Source organism: Oncorhynchus tshawytscha, unplaced genomic scaffold, assembly GCF_018296145.1.
Source record: "Oncorhynchus tshawytscha isolate Ot180627B unplaced genomic scaffold, Otsh_v2.0 Un_contig_8446_pilon_pilon, whole genome shotgun sequence".
NCBI lineage: Eukaryota > Metazoa > Chordata > Actinopteri > Salmoniformes > Salmonidae > Oncorhynchus > Oncorhynchus tshawytscha.
In genome coordinates, this window is record NW_024609737.1 from 155,631 (window position 1) to 175,844 (window position 20,214).

Sequence of the window (20,214 nt, forward strand, 5' to 3'; positions counted from 1 at the left end):
CAGCCTTCCCCTCAGCTCTGGTGCCTTCCCCACAGCCTTGCACCCTCAGCTCAGCTCTGGTGCACAGCCTTCCCCTCAGCTCTGGTGCACAGCCTTCCCCCCCTCAGCTCTGGTGCACAGCCTTCCCCTCAGCTCTGGTGCACAGCCTTCCCCTCAGCTCTGGTGCACAGCCTTCCCCTCAGCTCTGGTGCACAGCCTTCCCCTCAGCTCTGGTGCACAGCCTTGCACAGCCCTCAGCTCTGGTGCACAGCCTTCCCCTCAGCTCTGGTGCACAGCCTTCCCCTCAGCTCTGGTGCACAGCCTTCCCCTCAGCTGCACAGCCTTCCCCTCAGCTCTGGTGCACAGCCTTCCCCTCAGCTCTGGTGCACAGCCTTCCCCTCAGCTCTTGACACAGCCTTCCCCTCAGCTCTGGTGCACAGCCTTCCCCTCAGCTCTGGTGCACAGCCTTCCCCTCAGCTCTGGTGCACAGCCTTCCCCTCAGCTCTCCAAACTAACCTCAGCAGGTTGTTAGAATGACAGTCAAACTAACCTCAGCAGGTTGTTAGAATGACAGTCCAAACTAACCTCAGCAGGTTGTTAGAATGACAGTCCAAACTAACCTCAGCAGGTTGTTAGAATGACAGTCCAAACTAACCTCAGCAGGTTGTTAGAATGACAGTCCAAATGAACCTCAGCAGGTTGTTAGAATGACAGTCCAAACTAACCTCAGCAGGTTGTTAGAATGACAGTCCAAACTAACCTCAGCAGGTTGTTAGAATGACAGTCCAAACTAACCTCAGCAGGTTGTTAGAATGACAGTCCAATCTAACCTCAGCAGGTTGTTAGAATGACAGTCCAAACTAACCTCAGCAGGTTGTTAGAATGACAGTCCAAACTAACCTCAGCAGGTTGTTAGAATGACAGTCCAATCTAACCTCAGCAGGTTGTTAGAATGACAGTCCAAACTAACCTCAGCAGGTTGTTAGAATGACAGTCCAAACTAACCTCAGCAGGTTGTTAGAATGACAGTCCAAACTAACCTCAGCAGGTTGTTAGAATGACAGTCCAAACTAACCTCAGCAGGTTGTTAGAATGACAGTCCAAACTAACCTCAGCAGAATGTTGTTCAGCAGGTTGAATGACAGTCCAAACTAACCTCAGCAGGTTGTTAGAATGACAGTCCAAACTAACCTCAGCAGGTTGTTAGAATGACAGTCCAAACTAACCTCAGCAGGTTGTTAGAATGACAGTCCAAACTAACCTCAGCAGGTTGTTAGAATGACAGTCCAAACTAACCTCAGCCTGACAGTCCAAACTAACCTCAGGTTGTTAGAATGACAGTCCAAACTAACCTCAGCAGGTTGTTAGAATGACAGTCCAAACTAACCTCAGCAAGTTGTTAGAATGACAGTCCAAACTAACCTCAGCAGGTTGTTAGAATGACAGTCCAAACTAACCTCAGCAAGTTGTTATAATGACAGTCAAACTAACCTCATCAGGTTGTTAGAATGACAGTCCAAACTAACCTCAGCAAGTTGTTATAATGACAGTCCAAACTAACCAGCAAGTTGTTCAGCAGGTTGTTATAATGACAGTCAAACTAACCTCAGCAGGTTGTTAGAATGACAGTCCAAACTAACCTCAGCAGGTTGTTAGAATGACAGTCCAAACTAACCTCAGCAAGTTGTTATAATGACAGTCTAAACTAACCTCATCAGGTTGTTAGAATGACAGTCCAAACTAACCTCAGCAAGTTGTTATAATGACAGTCCAAACTAACCTCAGCAGGTTGTTAGAATGACAGTCCAAACTAACCTCACTACCTCCATGTCCTGATGTCTATGCCTGCAGCATTACCCCAAGGCCCTCTGTTCCACCTGACGTAGTTCAGCTGAACTTGTGTCTGAACCGTCCATCATTTGGGTGTTTATATGCAGCAAATGTACCTTGTTTGCCACTTGATTTCTGCGAAGGAGTTCAACTTTGTTGAGAACAATACAAAAAAAGGATTTATTTGGACAGTTTAGAGACTCGTTGTTAGAGAAATTGAGGGGAATTATTGGGCATGTTTGTCTAAAATGTCCTCTTCTACAGTGACAGTTATACTCCAAGATGAATTTCCAGTCTTTTAACTTTACTCATCTTATCAAATGCATCTGATCCCAATTGTATCCCTGTCTTGTGCATTACTTTTGACCAGAGGCCTGTTTTTGACCGAGGCCCACAGGTCTCTGCTCTAAGGTAGTGCACTATATAGGAAATAGGGAGCTATTAGGGACGCAGGCTGCGTCTTGACTGATCTCTCATCGTGATCCATCTAGAACAGGTTTCATGGGGAGACAGAGAATAGAGGCCCTCCTCCATCCCTCCATACTTCCACTCCTTTATCCGCATCCCCCATTCTGTCATTGTGCCCACGGGACTGCATGTGGTGCCCTACAGTCACACACAGACACACGAGGGCTGGCTCGTCCAGTCACACTCCATCTTGATGTGCGTACAACCAATTGAATCTCTGCATCCCATGGCGCCCCAAATAACCCCTATTATTAGAGTGTCTGGAGAGAGGTGGAAGCCTTGATTCCCGACGGATGCCGCCCATCAAAGATAATTTCCCACCTTTCAATCTGTCGACTGGATGGGGGCCGCTGGGTAGGGGCTTTGTGATGTCAGAGACAGAGCCTGTGATGGCGGGCGTGCTAACAACAGTTCTGGCCTTCGGGGGGGAGGGCGGGGGGGGATCCTATTAACGAGCCATAATCGGCTTCCGAGTAACTTTTCCCTCTCTTCTCTTTCTGTATGATTTCCAAAAAGGGTTCAACCTTGGCACACAATGCACTCTGCTGCTCGCTGACTCACCATTGAGAATTCGTCTTAATCCGTCCAATGCACCTTGCCGTCTTGCCCATTAACAGGCATCCCTGATTATCATTCATAGGCAGATGCAGGTGACGGCTGTTGTTCTCCAACCTGTTCTCCATCTGCATTAAATGGGAGACAAGCAACACACAACATACACTGTAATGTCATGCCATTGAAAAGGGATTCTCTTCATATCTCTTTCCTACTTTGTATTCATGTCAGGTCTTAATCATGAGCGGCTCAGCTACTTAACCAGGATGCAATCAACCAAAATGAAAAGCACGTCTTCTGTGGCTCAGCAGCCAACAGGTTGACATGCTCAGTTCTACCTGATCACTCACACTCCTGCCTACCTCTCCCCTTCGCTTGTTCAATCTTGGCTATAGTATCCCATGTCTCCCTCCCTCCCCCTTTCCTCTGTTTCTCTCACTCTCTTCCGGAGGGAGGTGTGCCCCCGCCGACCTGCCTGACAGAGGAGGAACTGTCAGCGGCCTCGCACTTAGGGCCTCCCGCTGCGCCGCAATTTACCGTCATTTCAGGGCCAATTAGGTTTCTTCCCTCTCCTGTGCCACAGCAGAGCAGCCGGGCCATAGGCTGAGAAGAGCAGAGGCAGCAGCAGTTAGCTGTAGTTTGTGTTTCGTTGATTACAGTCCCCCTGCCTTCGCCTTTGACAGCAGCCGGGGAGGTGATTGTAAGGCACTGCTGTGTGACGTTAACATTATATTTGCGTCCTCTCTCTGACCTGATTCGACCTGAGATTCTCACTTATGATTGGCTGTGCTGTGCTTTGTTTTGTTCTCAGTACATTTCTCAGGGTATTTTTAGACTGATGTGAGATCCTTGTTGTACATCTTTCTAACAAACATTCCTAAACTGAGTAGTCAGAATACATACCCTCCCCAGGCTGTCAGATTGCTGCCATATTTCTGCATGTCTCTGTCTGTGTAATTCTATGTAGCTAGAAGTAGTTTACAGGGCGGATGTTAGAAACCGAGGTTTCACAGTGCTCAACTCATTGGCTGATGCAGCATTCTGTGGCTGCCAGTTTATCTGTGGCGGTGCAGGTGGCTGGGGAAAGGCTTTATTGTGGGTGTGCCGGTGAGGGAGAGTTATCTAGCAGCCGTCAGGACGTCTGGCTGTGTTTCTCACATCTCTGCCCAAGGCAAGGGAACAAACACAGGCTGCCTACCAAATGGCACCCTATTCCCTTTTTAGTGCACTACTTTCGACCAGGGGCTATAGGGAGACAGGGAATGCAAGCCAGTATGTGGATTTTGGCTGCACATAGGCAGGTTCATGCACACACACACAGATAGAGAGACAAACTTCCTCCCTTCACCCACAAAACCTCACTTCATCCAAGAGATCCTCCTGAGATATTCATCTTCATCTGTTGAGAATACGAAAAAGCACAAATAGAAGTATTTCAGTCTGGGTCCTGTTTTTTTACCACATGAAAACAAACGCTCTATGCAATGCGGCCCCTGAATAACCATGGCTTTGTTTGTTTCTCCCAGGACGTACTCCGAGAACGACTGTACCACGGTGGCCCCCACAGACCACTGCCTCAGCCCCACCAAGGGAGACCTGGTCTACAGCAAGACTGCCAAGCAGTGCCTGGAAGAAATCTCAGGTAGGCAACACTCGCTGACACGTGTGTGTGTGTGTGTGTGTGTGTGTGTGTGTGTGTGTGTGTGTGTGTGTGTGTGTGTGTGTGTGTGTGTGTGTGTGTGTGTGTGTGTGTGTGTGTGTGTGTGTGTGTGTGTGTGTGTGTGTGTGTGTGTTACAGTATATTGTCTGTGTGTGTACTTTCCGGTGAATGCGTGTGTGTGCGTGTTTGTGTTTGAGGTAGCATGGGGGGTCCCTTGATCCCCGCCTCACACGGCGAAGGGAAAAGGTCAGGAACGACTGGCGGACACTGGAGGCATCTGGGGCCCTTTGTTTACGCAGTTGCCATCGGTTATGCCCCGGAGCCCGGCGTCTTGTTCTAGCTGTGGGGACGTGGCGGCTCATCCGGATAGACAGTGGCCCGAGGCTGCAGGAGACAGAGATAGAATCTGTATTATCTGGGTGGTGGGCTGGGCTGCAGCTCACGTTGGCATTTACACAGAGACCGATAGAATTTCAATGTGATGGAAATGTAATGTGGATGATGTCCTTTGGAAATGATGACGTGTTATTATGTAGCTTTGGTGTTGCAGGTCAGGTATCTGTCAAGTCATAGTACATCTATTGCTATGTATTCCTGCCTAGTGGGTCTGCATGTTAACTAAACACACTGCATGTCTTAGGCCTTGCTCTACTATAAACTGGTTTGTCATTTGGGTATGGGAAAACAAAAGATTGTTCTGTCACAAAACAAATGACTCCCCAAATCGTCGTCTACAAAGGGAACGGTCCCTACATAGTGCTACTTTAGTCCTCTAAATGTATGCCTTTCCAAAGCCACAGCCGAAGTACCATGTCTGGAATGTTGTGTTTTTACATCGCCAAACCTGTAATATACACACTGTGGTCACGGCACAATGAGCGCCGCGGTCAGTGAGACTCCATTGAACTTTCTGCTTTGATTTGTTCATTTATGAAAATGTTTGCAGTTGCGTTCTACTCAGAATGACTGATTTATTTTTGATGAACGTATGTAGATGATAATCTGAGGAACCATGGTGGTTCACTTCTGTATCAGGACAATTGTGTTGCTTCCAGACACTGATCTTGGGTCAGTTTAGTTTTTCCCTCACTATTCATAAGGTTAGATTCGGGGTTCGGATTCTGGGAGGGAAAGCAGATCCTAGATCTGTACCTAGGGGAAACAGTTTTTTTTCTTAGTTTTGTCTCCTGAACTGCTCGTTGCCTGGAATGTGAGTCTGCGGTGGCCTCTATAGTGAAGGAAGTCTTTCAAAAAGCTACTTATGGGTCATCATCTTCGGGATACATTTCCTGCAGCACTGAGTTTACATGTCATTTACATTTTGGTGGTTTAACGGACAGAGCAACTTACAGTCATTTCACAGAAGATCAGTGTAGCGTCAATGTAGAGGTAGGCCTACAGTACCAGTCAAAAGTTTGGAAACACCTTCTCATTCCAGGGTTTTTCTTTATTTAGAAAAATAGTGAAGACTTCAAAACTATGAAATAACACATATGGAATAATGTCGTAACCCCAAAAAGTGTTAAACAAATCTAAATATATTTTATATTTGAGATTCTTCAAAGTAGCCACCTTTTGCCTTGATGACAGCTTTGCACACTCTTGGCACACATTTTAAAATGTCAGACTTGATTTGCCCTAACTAAAAATGTATCAACCCCTACAAAAATGTCTGGGGAGAAACTGGTCAAGTTACGATCCTACAACTGTAAATGCCATCTCTGTCCATGGCAGTTAATGTCACCTTGGATATGGTTGCTCAGGGCAACTGCTACCATGAGTTTCTCTGCATCACGAGCTTATAGCATGTGTGGTCACATGGAGGCTGTTGTTTGTCTATGGTGTGTGTGTGTCTGTACTGTTGAGGTTATTAATACTAGAGGAAGTGTTGAAGCTGTTGACAGACAGTCTGCAGTCTTGGCGAGAGGAGAGCCGGGGCTTTACTCTTTACCTCATTAACCCTATAGCGTTTAATTAGCCTGTGCATCAGCGCAGCACTGCTATCAGGGAGCCGCAACTCGCAGGTGTGCTGTCCAAACAACTCCCAGTCACTCTGGTTTTTATCAGGGAAAGCAGAGAGTGAGAGGAGGAGAGGGAGAGGAGAAGAGGGGGAGGAGAAGAGGGAGAGTAGAAGAGGGAGAGGAGAAGAGGGAGAGGAGAAGAGGGAGAGGAGAAGAGGGAGAGGAGAAGAGGGGGAGGAGAAGTAGAAGAGGGGGAGGAGAAGTGGGAGAGTAGAAGAGGGAGAGGAGAAGAGGGAGAGGAGAAGAGGGAGAGGAGAAGAGGGAGAGTAGAAGAGGGAGAGGAGAAGAGGGGGAGGAGAGTAGAAGAGGGAGAGGAGAAGAGGGAGAGAGAAGAGGGAGAGGAGAAGAGGGAGAGGGAAGAGGGAGAGGAGAAGAGGGAGAGGAGAAGAGGGAGAGTAGAAGAGGGAGAGGAGAAGAGGGAGAGGAGAAGAGGGAGAGGAGAAGAGGGGGAGGAGAAGAGAAGAGGGGGAGGAGAAGAGGGAGAGTAGAAGAGGGAGAGGAGAAGAGGGAGAGGAGAAGAGGGAGAGTAGAAGAGGGAGAGGAGAAGAGGGGGAGGAGAAGTAGAAGAGGGGGAGGAGAAGTGGGAGAAGGGGAGGAGAAGAGGGCGAAGGGGAGGAGGAGAAAGGGAGGAGAAGAGGGAGAAGGGAAGGAGGCGAAGGGGAGGAGAAGAGGAGGGGGAGGAGAAGAGGGAGAAGAGGAGGAGGAGAGGGGGAGGAGAAGAGAAGAGGGGGAGGCAGCAGTGTTGAACATGCATTTTCATCCTTTGACTCTCTTTCGCTCACACACATACTCCCCAAGTACCCTGCGACTTGTGGTGAGGCGTTTCCTGAACTGAAGTGGGCAGACGTGGAGACTGAAGACACGTGCTTTGATGGTCGGCAGTAGCCACAGCAGAGGCTGCCACTACTGCAGCAGAGGAAAGGGAAACCAACGAGACAAGAGAAAAAGAGAGACAGAGAGAGAGAAGAGAGAGGAGGGAGAAACAGATGAGGCAGAGAGACAGAGAGAGAGAAGAGAGAGGAGGGAGAAACAGATGAGGCAGAGAGTAAGAGAGAGAGAAGAGAGAGGAGGGAGAAACAGATGAGCCAGAGAGTAAGAGAGAGCGGCAGAGGGAGAGGAAGGATAGAATTGCAGGCTGAATGCTAAAATGAACAGAGCGGAGAGATTGAGTGCTGGCTCCATTCTCTGGTGTGAGGAGAGGAGAGAGGGAGAGAAGCAAAGGCTCTGCTGAGCTGGTAATTAACAGGAGCGCAGAGAGGAATGAAATGCTCCCCTCTGCTCTTAATAGAGAAAGATAAAGAGAGGGAGAAGCAGAGAGAGAGAAGCAGAGAGAGAGAAGCAGAGAGAGAGAAGCAGAGAGAGAGTAGAATAGAGCGGAGGAGAGAGAGAGATTGCGTGAGAAAGAGAGAGATGTAAAATCGCATTCATCCACACCCCTCACCGCTTCTTGCTGTTTTGAGGTGGAGGAGAGAGAGAGAAGAGGAGGAGGAGGGGGAGGTAAAGCAGTGTCTGTTTTTTGTGTTGGTGTGTGTCTGTGGCACCAGTTATTAGCTGTGTGACCATGGGAATGCAATGTCTGGAGGATGCCTCTGGACTCTGCTGTGTGTGAGGGGGGAGTTTTTCATCCAGGCGTCTGCAACATGTTCTCCATCCCTCCATCCCTCACTCCTTCCATCTGGATGAAGCCTGGACCCTCGGTGAGCGCTGGACACGGGGCCACCTAAGCCCCCCCACAGATAGAGGCGTCTTCACCTCTCTCGCCACCTTCTTCTCCTCTCCCCTCCTCCGGCTCACCAGCCACCACTGCCAGAATGTGACCGGGAACAGAGCCAAACAGGTGGACCAGCACAGACCCACTGACGAACAGAGAGAGAGTGAACGAGAGCAAGGAGGTGAAGATGAAGAGAGGTGCCGAGTTCTCTGTGTACCAGGGTGGAAGCCCCCCTCGCCGACAACCCCAACCCCTCCCAGACAACCTGAACCTCCGCAAGCAGCGCTCCCTGACCAACCTGACCCTGCTGAGTGAGGGCGAACAGCGGGTGTACTCCTTCGAGCTGGATGACCCGCCCACGCCTTCCAAATCCTCTTCGTCCTTGTCATCATCCCCAGCGCGAGGGGGCAGCCCCAGGAAGGAGCCAGCCAGGGATGGCATGGGTGCGAGGGGCACCAGGGCACGCTCCCTGTCCCTCTCCCTGACCAAAGTTCTCTCCCAGTCGGAGCACTCCCTCATCCCTGTGCCATGGAGGTGCACGGCAGTCGGGCGGGCATCGCTGGGCGGGCAACAGCAACCGCCTCGGGAGACGCTACGTGGGCAGCTGGGGAAGCCCAGGGAGGAGGGTACGGATGAAGAGGGCAGCAGTGGGCGTTCGGACGACGAGGTGGCGTCAGCGGCGGGCACCAGGGTCGGGGACCAGGGTGGCAGGGAGAGGGGGTACTGGGCGGAGGAGGAGGCGGAGGGGGGCGCCCGCGAGGGCACGGCTCAGCTGGACAAGGAGGTGATCCTCACCATGCTAGGTGACCTGGAGCAGGTGCTGCACACACACCCACATTGTAAGTCTCACACACACACACACACACACACACACACACACACAAACCCTTAGTCACACTCTCTCGCCGTAATACACACACCCACACGCTTACACCGAAACACACACCCACACACACACCCTTAGTCACTCACCCTTAGTCACACACTCTATAAGCCACACACACGCTGTGAGTCACACACACAGCTACAACGTAGGCATCACACACCATAGCCAGGGGCGTACACAGGTCTCCATCTGTACTGTTGTATGTACAGCTGGATGTGGAGCTGCTGTTCTGGTAGTGCTGCTGACTAGTGTCAGTTAAAGGTAGTCATAGTTACTGTGTGGTAGTGGACTGAAGCTTGGGTAGTAGTGTCAGGTAAAGGTAGTCATAGTTACTGTGTGGTAGTAGACTGAAGCTTGGGTAGTAGTATCAGGTAAGGGTAGTCATAGTTACTGCATGGTAGTAGACTGAAGCTTGGGTAGTAGTGTCAGGTAAAGGTAGTCATAGTTACTGTGTGGTAGTGGACTGAAGCTTGGGTAGTAGTGTCAGGTAAAGGTAGTCATAGTTACTGTGTGGTAGTGGACTGAAGCTTGGGTAGTAGTGTCAGGTAAAGGTAGTCATAGTTACTGTGTGGTAGTGGTTGTGTTATTAGTAGTGCTAACAGAAATAATCATTTTAGTAATAGTAGAAACACTGGTAGTAATAGCAGTAACAAACACTAATTGTGCTATCACTGTAGTAGTAATAGTAATCATTGTGTTATCACTGTAGTAGTAATAGTAATCATTGTGTTATCACTGCAGTAGTAATAGTAATCATTGTGTTATCACTGTAGTAGTAATAGTAGCAACATAAATACTCATTGTGGTATTATTGTAGTAGCAATAACAGTGACATAAATACTAATTTTGTTATCACTGTAGTAGTAATAGCAGTAACAGAAATACTCATTGTGTTATCACTGTAGTAGTAATAGCAGTAACAGAAATACTCATTGTTTTATTATCGTAGTAGTAATAGCAGTAACTGAAATACTAATTGTTTTATTATTGTAGTAGTAATAACAGTAACATAAACACTAATTGTGCTATCACTGTAGTAGTAATAGCAGTAACATAAATACTCATTGTGTTATCACTATAGTAGTAATAGCAGTAACATAAATACTCATTGTGTTATCACTGTAGTAGTAATAGCAGTAACATAAATACTCATTGTGTTATCACTGTAGTAGTAATAGTAATCATTGTGTTATCACTGTAGTAGTAATAGTACTCATTGTGTTATCACTGTAGTAGTAATAGTAATCATTGTGTTATCACTGTAGTAGTAATAGTAATCATTGTGTTATCACTGTAGTAGTAATAGCTCGTAATGCACTAAAAAAGCCCAGCCCCAAATTCTCCCGTTCTTGAAAAGGTACTAGTGCTGCTGCCAGCTGCAGCGAACGCACTCCCTCCCTGCCTGTGAATACAACAGTGACAGTGATCCATCCATACTATCCCTGTCTGTGTGATCTATCCAGATAGTTACAGTACCTCCTAAAGCCCATTCCCACACAAAGTTGGCAGTAAAAGTGCCCAGCCTGCCCAGCTGCAGTATAGTACAGAATGGCAGCTCAGGGTTTTGCCTCAGGGAACGATGTATTGGATGTGGTTTAACAAGCAGCTCAGTGCTGTACTGCCTGTTAGGACAGAACTCAGCAGCACAGGTTTTAGCTGGGAGAAGTCATAACACTCTGGATCCAGTTTTTCCTTCCTCTCAGGCGTGTGGCTGCAGCAAGCTGCAGAGAGTTGACACATGCTCTCTAACACAGAGAGGATTGTGGGTGACAATAGAAATGGGTTTGAATGATTTGAGTTGACATTCTCTGCACGAAGGCGTATTCAGAGTTTGGTGCATGCGAGGAAGTCTTGCCGAGCCCCTGGTGCGTTTTGTGAGACACGGTGTTAGCTGGACTCATTAGGATGTGTGGTGCAGGGAGTGGTATTCACTCTCTCCAGGAGAGGTGCGGGCCTCGAGCTAAAGAGAACATGCATTATTGAAGAGAGGGAGAGTGATACCAGGCAGCTGCTGAACCTGTGGCCTGTGTGTGTGTGTGTGTGTGTGTGTGTGTGTGTGTGTGTGTGTGTGTGTGTGTGTGTGTGTGTGTGTGTGTGTGTGTGTGTGTGTGTGTGTGTGTGTGTGTGTGTGTGTGTGTGTGTGTGTGTGTGTGCGTGCGTGCCTGCGTGTGTGTGTGTGTGTTCATATTTGTGTGGGTCAACCTGTGGCTTGCGGTGCTGCCGCTGCATCGTAGCATGATTGTTGTGCTCAACAGGGACTTGAATAGCGATGCATCTGACTGAGGCTGAGATCACCTCCCCGGTACGACGTTGTGAAGTGAAGCTTGCAGCTATATTCCCCGTCATAAACAGTCTAGAATGAGGTTCACGGCTTTTGTTACTCAAACATTCATATCATTTAGATGCAAATAATGTCATTGATCTCTAGATTTCCAGTGAACACGGTGCGGGAGGAATCTAAGACCTAAACCTTTCCTCATAATCTCTTAACACCTATTTCCTTTTTTACAATGTGGTTTAATAACGGCATCAATAGTATACATTTTTTTGAACAGTTTTATTTGCGGCAAATACCAAATGACAAATTTTGACATATTAATGTTTACATACTTCACACTTATTTCAACATCAATATTATTACCTTTCGCTCCCAAAATCTAATCTGACCGCCTGTGAGTATAAAATGAATGGTACATATTACCTGTTGGTTGTGCCTATGGGGAGTGGTGGTGGTGAGTGATGGTAATGGTGGTGAGTGATGGTAGTGAGTGATGGTGGTGGTGGTTGTGAGTGATGGTGGTGGGTGGTGGTGAGTGATGGTGGTGAGTGATGGTGGTGGGTGGTGTTGAGTGATGGTAGTGAGTGATGGTGGTGGTGAGTGATGGAGGTTGGTGGTGGTGAGTGAAGGAGGTGGGTGGTGGTGAGTGATGGAGGTAGTGATGGTGATTGGTGGTGAGTGATGGTGATTGGTGGTGAGTGATGGTGATTGGTGGTGGTGGTGGTGAGTGATGGTGGGGAGTGGCGGTGAGTGATGGTGGTGAGTGATGGTAGTGAGTGATGGCTGTGAGTGATCATAGTGAGTGATAATAGTGAGTGATGGTAGTGAGTGATGGTAGTGAGTGATAATAGTGGGTGATGGTGGTGAGTGATGGTAGTGAGTGATCATAGTGAGTGATGGTAGTGAGTGATGGTAGTGAGCGATGGTAGTGAGTGATGGTAGTGAGTGATGGTAGTGAGTGATGGTAGTGAGTGATAATAGTGAGTGATAATAGTGAGTGATGGTAGTGAGTGATAATAGTGAGTGATGGTAGTGAGGGATTATAGTGAGTGATGGTAGTGAGTGATAATAGTGAGTGATGGTAGTGAGTGATGGTGGTGAGTGATGGTAGTGGGTGATGGTGGTGAGTGATCATAGTGAGTGATGGTAGTGAGTGATACTAGTGAGTGATGGTAGTGAGTGATAATAGTGAGTGATGGTAGTGAGTGATACTAGTGAGTGATGGTAGTGAGTGATAATAGTGAGTGATGGTAGTGAGTGATAATAGTGAGTGATGGTAGTGAGTGATAATAGTGAGTGATGGTAGTGAGTGATGGTAGTGAGTGATAATAGTGAGTGATGGTAGTGAGTGATAATAGTTAGTGATAATAGTGAGTGATAATAGTGAGTGATGGTAGTGAGTGATAATAGTGCGTGATGGTAGTGAGTGATGGTAGTGAGTGATGGTAGTGAGTGATAATAGTGAGTGATGGTAGTGAGTGATGGTAGTGAGTGATGGTCATGAGTGATGGTCGTGAGTGACAATAGTGAGTGATGGTGTAATAACAGAGCAGCACTCTGCTTTAGGTGAATGCTCCACTCCATTACCACTCTATGAATCCCTCCCCACGGCTAACTCACTGAGAGCGTCTCCATCCTAAATAGCACCCTATTCCGTATTTAGTTCCATATGTAGTGCACTACTTTTAACCAGGGCCCATAACCCACTATAGGGAATAAGGGGCCAGCTGGGATGCACACTGTGTCCAGCCCTGATCCCCCCCAGGGCCAACCCTGTTTGTGTCCCTTAATAATTGGACTGTGATTGGATCTTTGTCGGCGAGGATAGGGTGAAGCGAGGAGACGAATAGAGAGAGGGATGGAGGTAGGGTAAGGTTTTGAAGATTTATTGCAGTTTTGAGACTGCCTCTCAGACCAACTTGCCACACCCCACCCACACATACATGATATCAGCATTCCTCCTCACTTCTCTCTCTCTCTCTCTCGCACTTTCTGCCTTCTCTCTCGCACTTTCTGCTCTCTCTCTCTCTCTCTCTTTCTCTCTCTCTCTCTCTCTCTCTTTCTCTTTCTGCTCTCTCTCGCTCTCTCTCGCTCTTTCTGCTCCCTCTCTCTGCTCTCTCTCTCTCGCTCTTTCTGCTCTCGCTCTGCTCTCTCTCTCTCGCTCTTTCTGCTCTCTCTCTCTCGCTCTTTCTGCTCCCTCTCTCTGCTCTCTCTCGCTCTTTCTGCTCTCGCTCTGTTCTCTCTCCCTCTTTCTTTCTCTCTCTCTCTTTCTCTCTCTCTCTCTCTCTCTCTCTCTCTGTCTCTCTCTCTCTCTCTCATTTCAGCTGACAGTGAGACACACAACAGTCAAATTAAAGGGGTCTAAAAGCCATTCAATGTCCTATTGTGTCCATTATACAAGGCTGTCCAGCTCTTTTGTTTTCCCTTTTAAGTCTAAAACCGTAGACGGCACAGGGAGGCATTGATTGGCCACCCCCGTGGCTCGGGGTTAACGGATGCTGCCTGGGCCTGGTCCCACCTCAGATCTTAACAGCCTCCCTGTAAGGACTGATTCTGAACCGGACTCACGTCTATGGGGTCAGGGTAAAATAGTCCAAAATTGTGTGTGTGTACACATTTTACTGTACCTGTGAGTACCAGGTTTCCTCACAAGAATAGTAAATCAACAAAAATCAGAGAAGTTGGGACATTTTTCCATGCTAATTTAGGCTCAGGGGTGAGGTTTAGGGTTAGGGTTCAAATTAGAGTTAGGTTTAGGCGCTATGATAAGGTTTAGGGTTCAGGTTAGGGTTATGTTTAGGGTTAGGGGTATAGTAAGACATAGCTATGTGTGAGTGTGTGTATAATAAGTAATTAGATGGGTGATTATATTTGTCCTGTTTCACACATGTACCCGTGTGTATTGATATGTATGGGGGAAATGGAAATGTGTTTTTTTGCCTATCCCACCTGAGACACTCTCGGAGTGTGTGTGTGTGTGTGTGTGTGTGTGTGTGTGTGTGTGTGTGTGTGTGTGTGTGTGTGTGTGTGTGTGTGTGTGTGTGTGTGTGTGTGTGTGTGTGTGTGTGTGTGTGCGCGCGTGTGCGTAAGCTGTATCAGTCCTCTTGACAGAAGCAGTGATGCGTGAACACAGTTTAGAGGTGCCTCTCACCAGCTCTTCCAAAATCAGGTCAGCTTTGAAGGTTGCTGACAGAGTTTGATGGACTCTGTACTCACTATGTATGTACTTTATAACACAATGAAAGCATTCACTCTGCGTTGTATGTTGGGGTGATGCACCAGACAATAACTTAATATTCAACTTGTGTGGAGTATATTCGTTCTCTAAATGTTAAGCGCTGGTTGACTGTTTAGTGAATAAAAACTATAGTTCAACACAAAGGAACATGACAAGTCATTTTAAGAACCCACACACATTCACCACATTTGGCCCAGTGTTGGAGTGGTTCATTCCAATGTGAAGTAGAAAAAGCATGAAAACTTTATCAGCAGCGCTGACACATTCTGTTGTTCCCTCATTAGACGCGTGTGCCGACTCATTCTGCAACGCTCCTTTGAGGTGACGGATTCTTTTTTTGTTGTGCCTTGAAACTGGAAACTGCTGTGACTGGCATCCATTTTGGGTCTCCCACAACTCATGTTAATTACCAGCCCATGGTGTCCGCTGACAGAGGCGATGATGGCTGGAGCATAGCCAGGCCTAATTGGACTAGGCAGGCAGATATGCGGGGCCTTGCCCTTGGACTATTGCACTGTAGTGTCTTCCTACAGCTGGTGTGTCTACGACTGTGTTTGTGGAAAGACACTGCCATGGGTAAAATCCAAATGGCACCCTTTTCCCTGCACACTGCATTACTTTTGAACATGGCCTATAGGGCTCTGGTCAAAACTAGTGCACTATGTAGGGAATAGGGTGCCATTTGGAACGCAAACTACAAGCACTGTAGCACTCTACTGCTTATTAGTAGCTCCCCTTTAGAATGGGCTTAATGTATTGCAATATAATGCAGTAGAATGGACTTTAGGTACTGCAATACAATGAGTTTAATATACTGCAGTAGAATGGACTTTAGGTACTGCAATACAATGAGTTTAATGTACTGCAATAGAATGGGCTTAATGTACTGCAATACAATGGGCTTAATGTACTGCAGTAGAATGGGTTTAATGTACTGCAGTAGAATGGGTTTAATTCACTGCAGTAAAATGGGTTTAATGTACTGCAGTAGAATGGGTTTAATACACTGCAGTAGAATGGGTTTAATATACTGCAGTAGAATGGGTTTAATATACTGCAGTAGAATGGGTTTAATATACTGCAGTAGAATGGGTTTAATATACTTCAGTAGAATGTGTTTAATATACTGCAGTAGAATGGGTTTAATATACTGCAGTAGAATGTGTTTAATATACTGCAGTAGAATGGGTTTAATATACTGCAGTAGAATGGGTTTAATATACTGCAGTAGAATGGGTTTACTATACTTCAGTAGAATGTGTTTTTATACTGCAGTAGAATGTGTTTAATATACTGCAGTAGAATGTGTTTAATATACTGCAGTAGAATGGGTTTACTATACTGCAGTAGAATGGGTTTAATATACTGCAGTAGAATGGGTTTAATATACTGCAGTAGAATGGGTTTAATATACTTCAGTAGAATGTGTTTAATATACTGCAGTAGAATGGGTTTAATATACTGCAGTAGAATGTGTTTAATATACTGCAGTAGAATGGGTTTAACTATACTGCAGTAGAATGGGTTTACTATACTGCAGTAGAATGGGTTTAATATACTTCAGTAGAATGTGTTTAATATACTGCAGTAGAATGTGTTTAGAATATACTGCAGTAGAATGGTTTAATATACTGCAGTAGAATGGGTTTAATATACTGCAGTAGAAGTTTAATATACTGCATAGAATGGGTTTAATATACTGCAGTAGAATGGGTTTAATATACTGCAGTAGAATGTGTTTAATATACTGCAGTAGAATGGGTTTAATATACTGCAGTAGAATGGGTTTAATATACTGCAGTAGAATGTGTTTAATATACTTCAGTAGAATGGGTTTAATATACTTAATATACTGCAGTAGAAGTTTAATATACTGCAGTAGAATGTGTTTAATATACTGCAGTAGAATACTGCAGTAGGGTTTAATATACTGCAGTAGAATGGTGTTTAATATACTGCAGTTTATAGAATGTGTTTAATATACTGCAGTAGAATGGAGTTTAGGTACTGCAATAGAATGAGTTTAATATACTGCAGTAGAATGTGTTTAATATACTTCAGTAGAATGTGTTTAATATACTTCAGTAGAATGTGTTTAATATACTGCAGTAGAATGTGTTTAATATACTGCAGTAGAATGGGTTTAATATACTGCAGTAGAATGGGTTTAATATACTGCAGTAGAATGGGTTTACTATACTGCAGTAGAATGGGCTCAATGTACTGCAACAGGCACTTCACTGTGAATTAGTCTTATATATAACTATTGTAAGTATATAAAACATGAAGTTGTTACAGTCGGAGCTGAACTGGAATCAGGGGAAAGGTCCTGGACTGAGATGAAATGCATTTCGATGGGACTGACTAAGATTGAAAGACTATCTGAGATTTAGCTGTTGAGGCTAAATATATGTTGTAGCTTACAGATGGAGAATGCAGTGTCATGGCAGCGGGTTTCTATGTTCCTGTTGAAAATGGCAGGACTGCAGAAATGTCCTTTTTCCACTAAAAACATGTTTCGTTGACAATTCCACCCTGACAGCTGAGACGGGTTCAAACTGTCGGCACAGCATCTTGGAATGCGTACCCATGCTACCCGTCAGAGCGCGTTGTCATGGTGATGTTGGTGATGCTGATGTATGACGCGTCTTGAGGAAACAGAATGTTACAGGAGCCCACATCTGGTGTAACATGAAGTTGCCCCTAGACGCTGATGTTTGGTCAGTTTTGCTTTTTCTCCCACTAATGGTTAAGGTTAGAATCGGGACAGAGGAAGCTGATCCTAGATCTGTACTTAAGGGAAACTTTACCACAGAGCCCAACATCTCTCATAAACCCCTTCTCTGTGCATTACAGGGGAAGACCCCGAGACAAGACGCATGAGGACAGTGAAGAATATTGCTGACCTACGGCAGAACCTGGAGGAGACCATGTCCAGTCTGCGGGGGACGCAGATCAGTCACAGGTGAGCAGGGGGCTCGGGAACGTCCACTGTGGGGCTCAGGGTTGGGGTCAATTCCATTTAAATTCAAGACAATTCAGGAAGTACACTGAAATTCCAATTATTTTCAATGCTTTCAATTTGCAACAATTTTGAATTGGAATTGGATTTGGTTTACTTTCTGAATTGACTGGAATTGAAATAGTTGACCTCGTACAATTACATGTTTTTCATTCTCTGCAGTTCCTCAATCTAAAGTTGATATGATTATAATTATATCAGGTCCTCAACTAAAACACTGGTCAGTTATTATTTAGGATTCCTGATGTTTTCAGGGTTTTAAACTGTCTGGCATTCTATTTTAAGATGAACCATTCTGATTGGATCAGAATATAAAGGACAGATACCGTATTTCAGAAGTCTCAAAGCTCTTTACGATTTTCCCCCAATTAGCCTATCTTGATATTTCCTAGATATTCTAATCAAGTACTACTGGCACACTTTGATGGTGTTTGAGGGGGACAGAAATCCACAACCTATCATGTCTGGTCCGTCACAACAGCAGCCTGTTCGCATTAAAGGAATGTCTTGGCTGATCTCCGGCGAGTCATAACAATGATCATGGGTTTTTGTCATGGCTCTGGGCTGTACTCTTCTCTTCTCCAATGGATTATTCTGATATTTCTGACCCATTTGTGGGGAAAATGGTGACAAGGTGGCGGAACAGCCGTGACAGATGGCAGCGTGTGTTCCCTCACCGCCACCAGAAAGGAGCGTGGCACTACTGATCAATAAAGCACCATTGACTCTCTAGCACATTGACTCTCTAGCACATTGACTCTCTAGCACATTGCCTCTCTAGCACATTGACTCTCAAGCACATTGACTCTCTAGCACATTGACTCTCTAGCACATTGACTCTCTAGCACATTGACTCTCTAGCACATTGACTCTCTAGCACATTGACTCTATAGCACATTGACTCTATAGCACATTGACTCTCTAGCACATTGACTCTCTAGCACATTGCACATTTCTCTAGCACATTGACTCTCTAGCACATTGACTCTCTAGCACATTGACTCTATAGCACATTGACTCTATAGCACATTGACTCTCTAGCACATTGACTCTCTAGCACATTGACTCTCTAGCACATAGCACATTGACTCTATAGCACATTGACTCTATAGCACATTGACTCTCTAGCACATTGACTCTATAGCACATTGACTCTATAGCACATTGACTCTCTAGCACATTGACTCTCTAGCACATTGACTCTCTAGCACATTGACTCTAGCACATTGACTCTAGCACATTGACTCTCTAGCACATTGACTCTCTAGCACATTGACTCTCTAGCACATTGACTCTATAGCACATTGTTTCTCTAGCACATTGACTCTCTAGCACATTGACTCTCTAGCACATTGACTCTCTAGCACATTGTTTAGCACATTGTTTCTCTAGCACATTGACTCTAGCACATTGACTCTCTAGCACATTGACTCTCTAGCACATTGACTCTAGCACATTGACTCTCTAGCACATTGACTCTATAGCACATTGACTCTCTAGCACATTGACTCTCTAGCACATTGACTCTCTAGCACATTGACTCTCTAGCACATTGACTCTCTAGCACATTGACTCTCTAGCACATTGACTCTCTAGCACATTGACTCTCTAGCACATTGACTCTCTAGCACATTGACTCTCTAGCACATTGACTCTCTAGCACATTGACTCTCTAGCACATTGACTCTCTAGCACATTGACTCTCTAGCACATTGACTCTCTAGCACATTGACTCTCTAGCACATTGACTCTCTAGCACATTGACTCTCTAGCACATTGACTCTTTCTCTAGCACATTGACTCTCTAGCACATTGACTCTCTAGCACATTGACTCTCTAGCACATTGACTCTCTAGCACATTGACTCTCTAGCACATTGACTCTCTAGCACATTGACTCTCTAGCACATTGACTCTCTAGCACATTGACTCTCTAGCACATTGACTAGCACTCTCTAAGCACATTGACTCTTCTCTATTGCACATTGACATTCTCTAGCACATTGACTCTCTAGCACATTGACTCTCTAGCACATTGACATTCTCTCTAGCACATTGACTCTCTAGCACATTGACTCTCTAGCACATTGACTCTCTAGCACATTCTCTAGCACATTGACTCTCTAGCACATTGACATTCTCTAGCACATTGACTCTCTAGCACATTGACTCTCTAGCACATTGACTCTCTAGCACATTGACTCTCTAGCACATTGATTAGCACATTGACTCTCTAGCACATTGACTCTCTAGCACATTGACTCTCTAGCACATTGACTCTCTAGCACATTGACTCTCTAGCACTCTCTAGCACATTGACTCTCTAGCACATTGACTCTCTAGCACATTGACTCTCTAGCACATTGACTCTCTAGCACATTGACTCTCTAGCACATTGACTCTCTAGCACATTGACTCTCTAGCACATTGACTCTCTAGCACATTGACTCTATAGCACATTGACTCTCTAGCACATTGACATTCTCTAGCACATTGTTTCTCTAGCACATTGACTCTCTAGCACATTGCTAGCACATTGACTCTCTAGCACATTGACTCTCTAGCAC

At 45.8% G+C, this 20,214-nt stretch overlaps 1 protein-coding gene across 15 annotated transcripts in view; it reads left to right on the top strand.

Annotated features, from left to right (window-relative positions):
- Positions 1-20,214, top strand: part of nav3 (neuron navigator 3) — a 245,240-nt gene that overhangs the window by 143,962 nt on the left and 81,064 nt on the right. For 14 of the 15 annotated variants that reach the window (XM_042317404.1, XM_042317398.1, XM_042317393.1 and 11 more), the window contains 2 exons: positions 4,359-4,474; positions 17,483-17,591. In XM_042317404.1, coding sequence (XP_042173338.1) covers positions 4,359-4,474; positions 17,483-17,591 — 225 coding nt within the window. Of the gene's footprint in view, positions 1-4,358; positions 4,475-7,568; positions 9,064-17,482; positions 17,592-20,214 lie in introns of those variants that run through there. The other variant, XM_042317405.1, reaches the window with a different exon arrangement.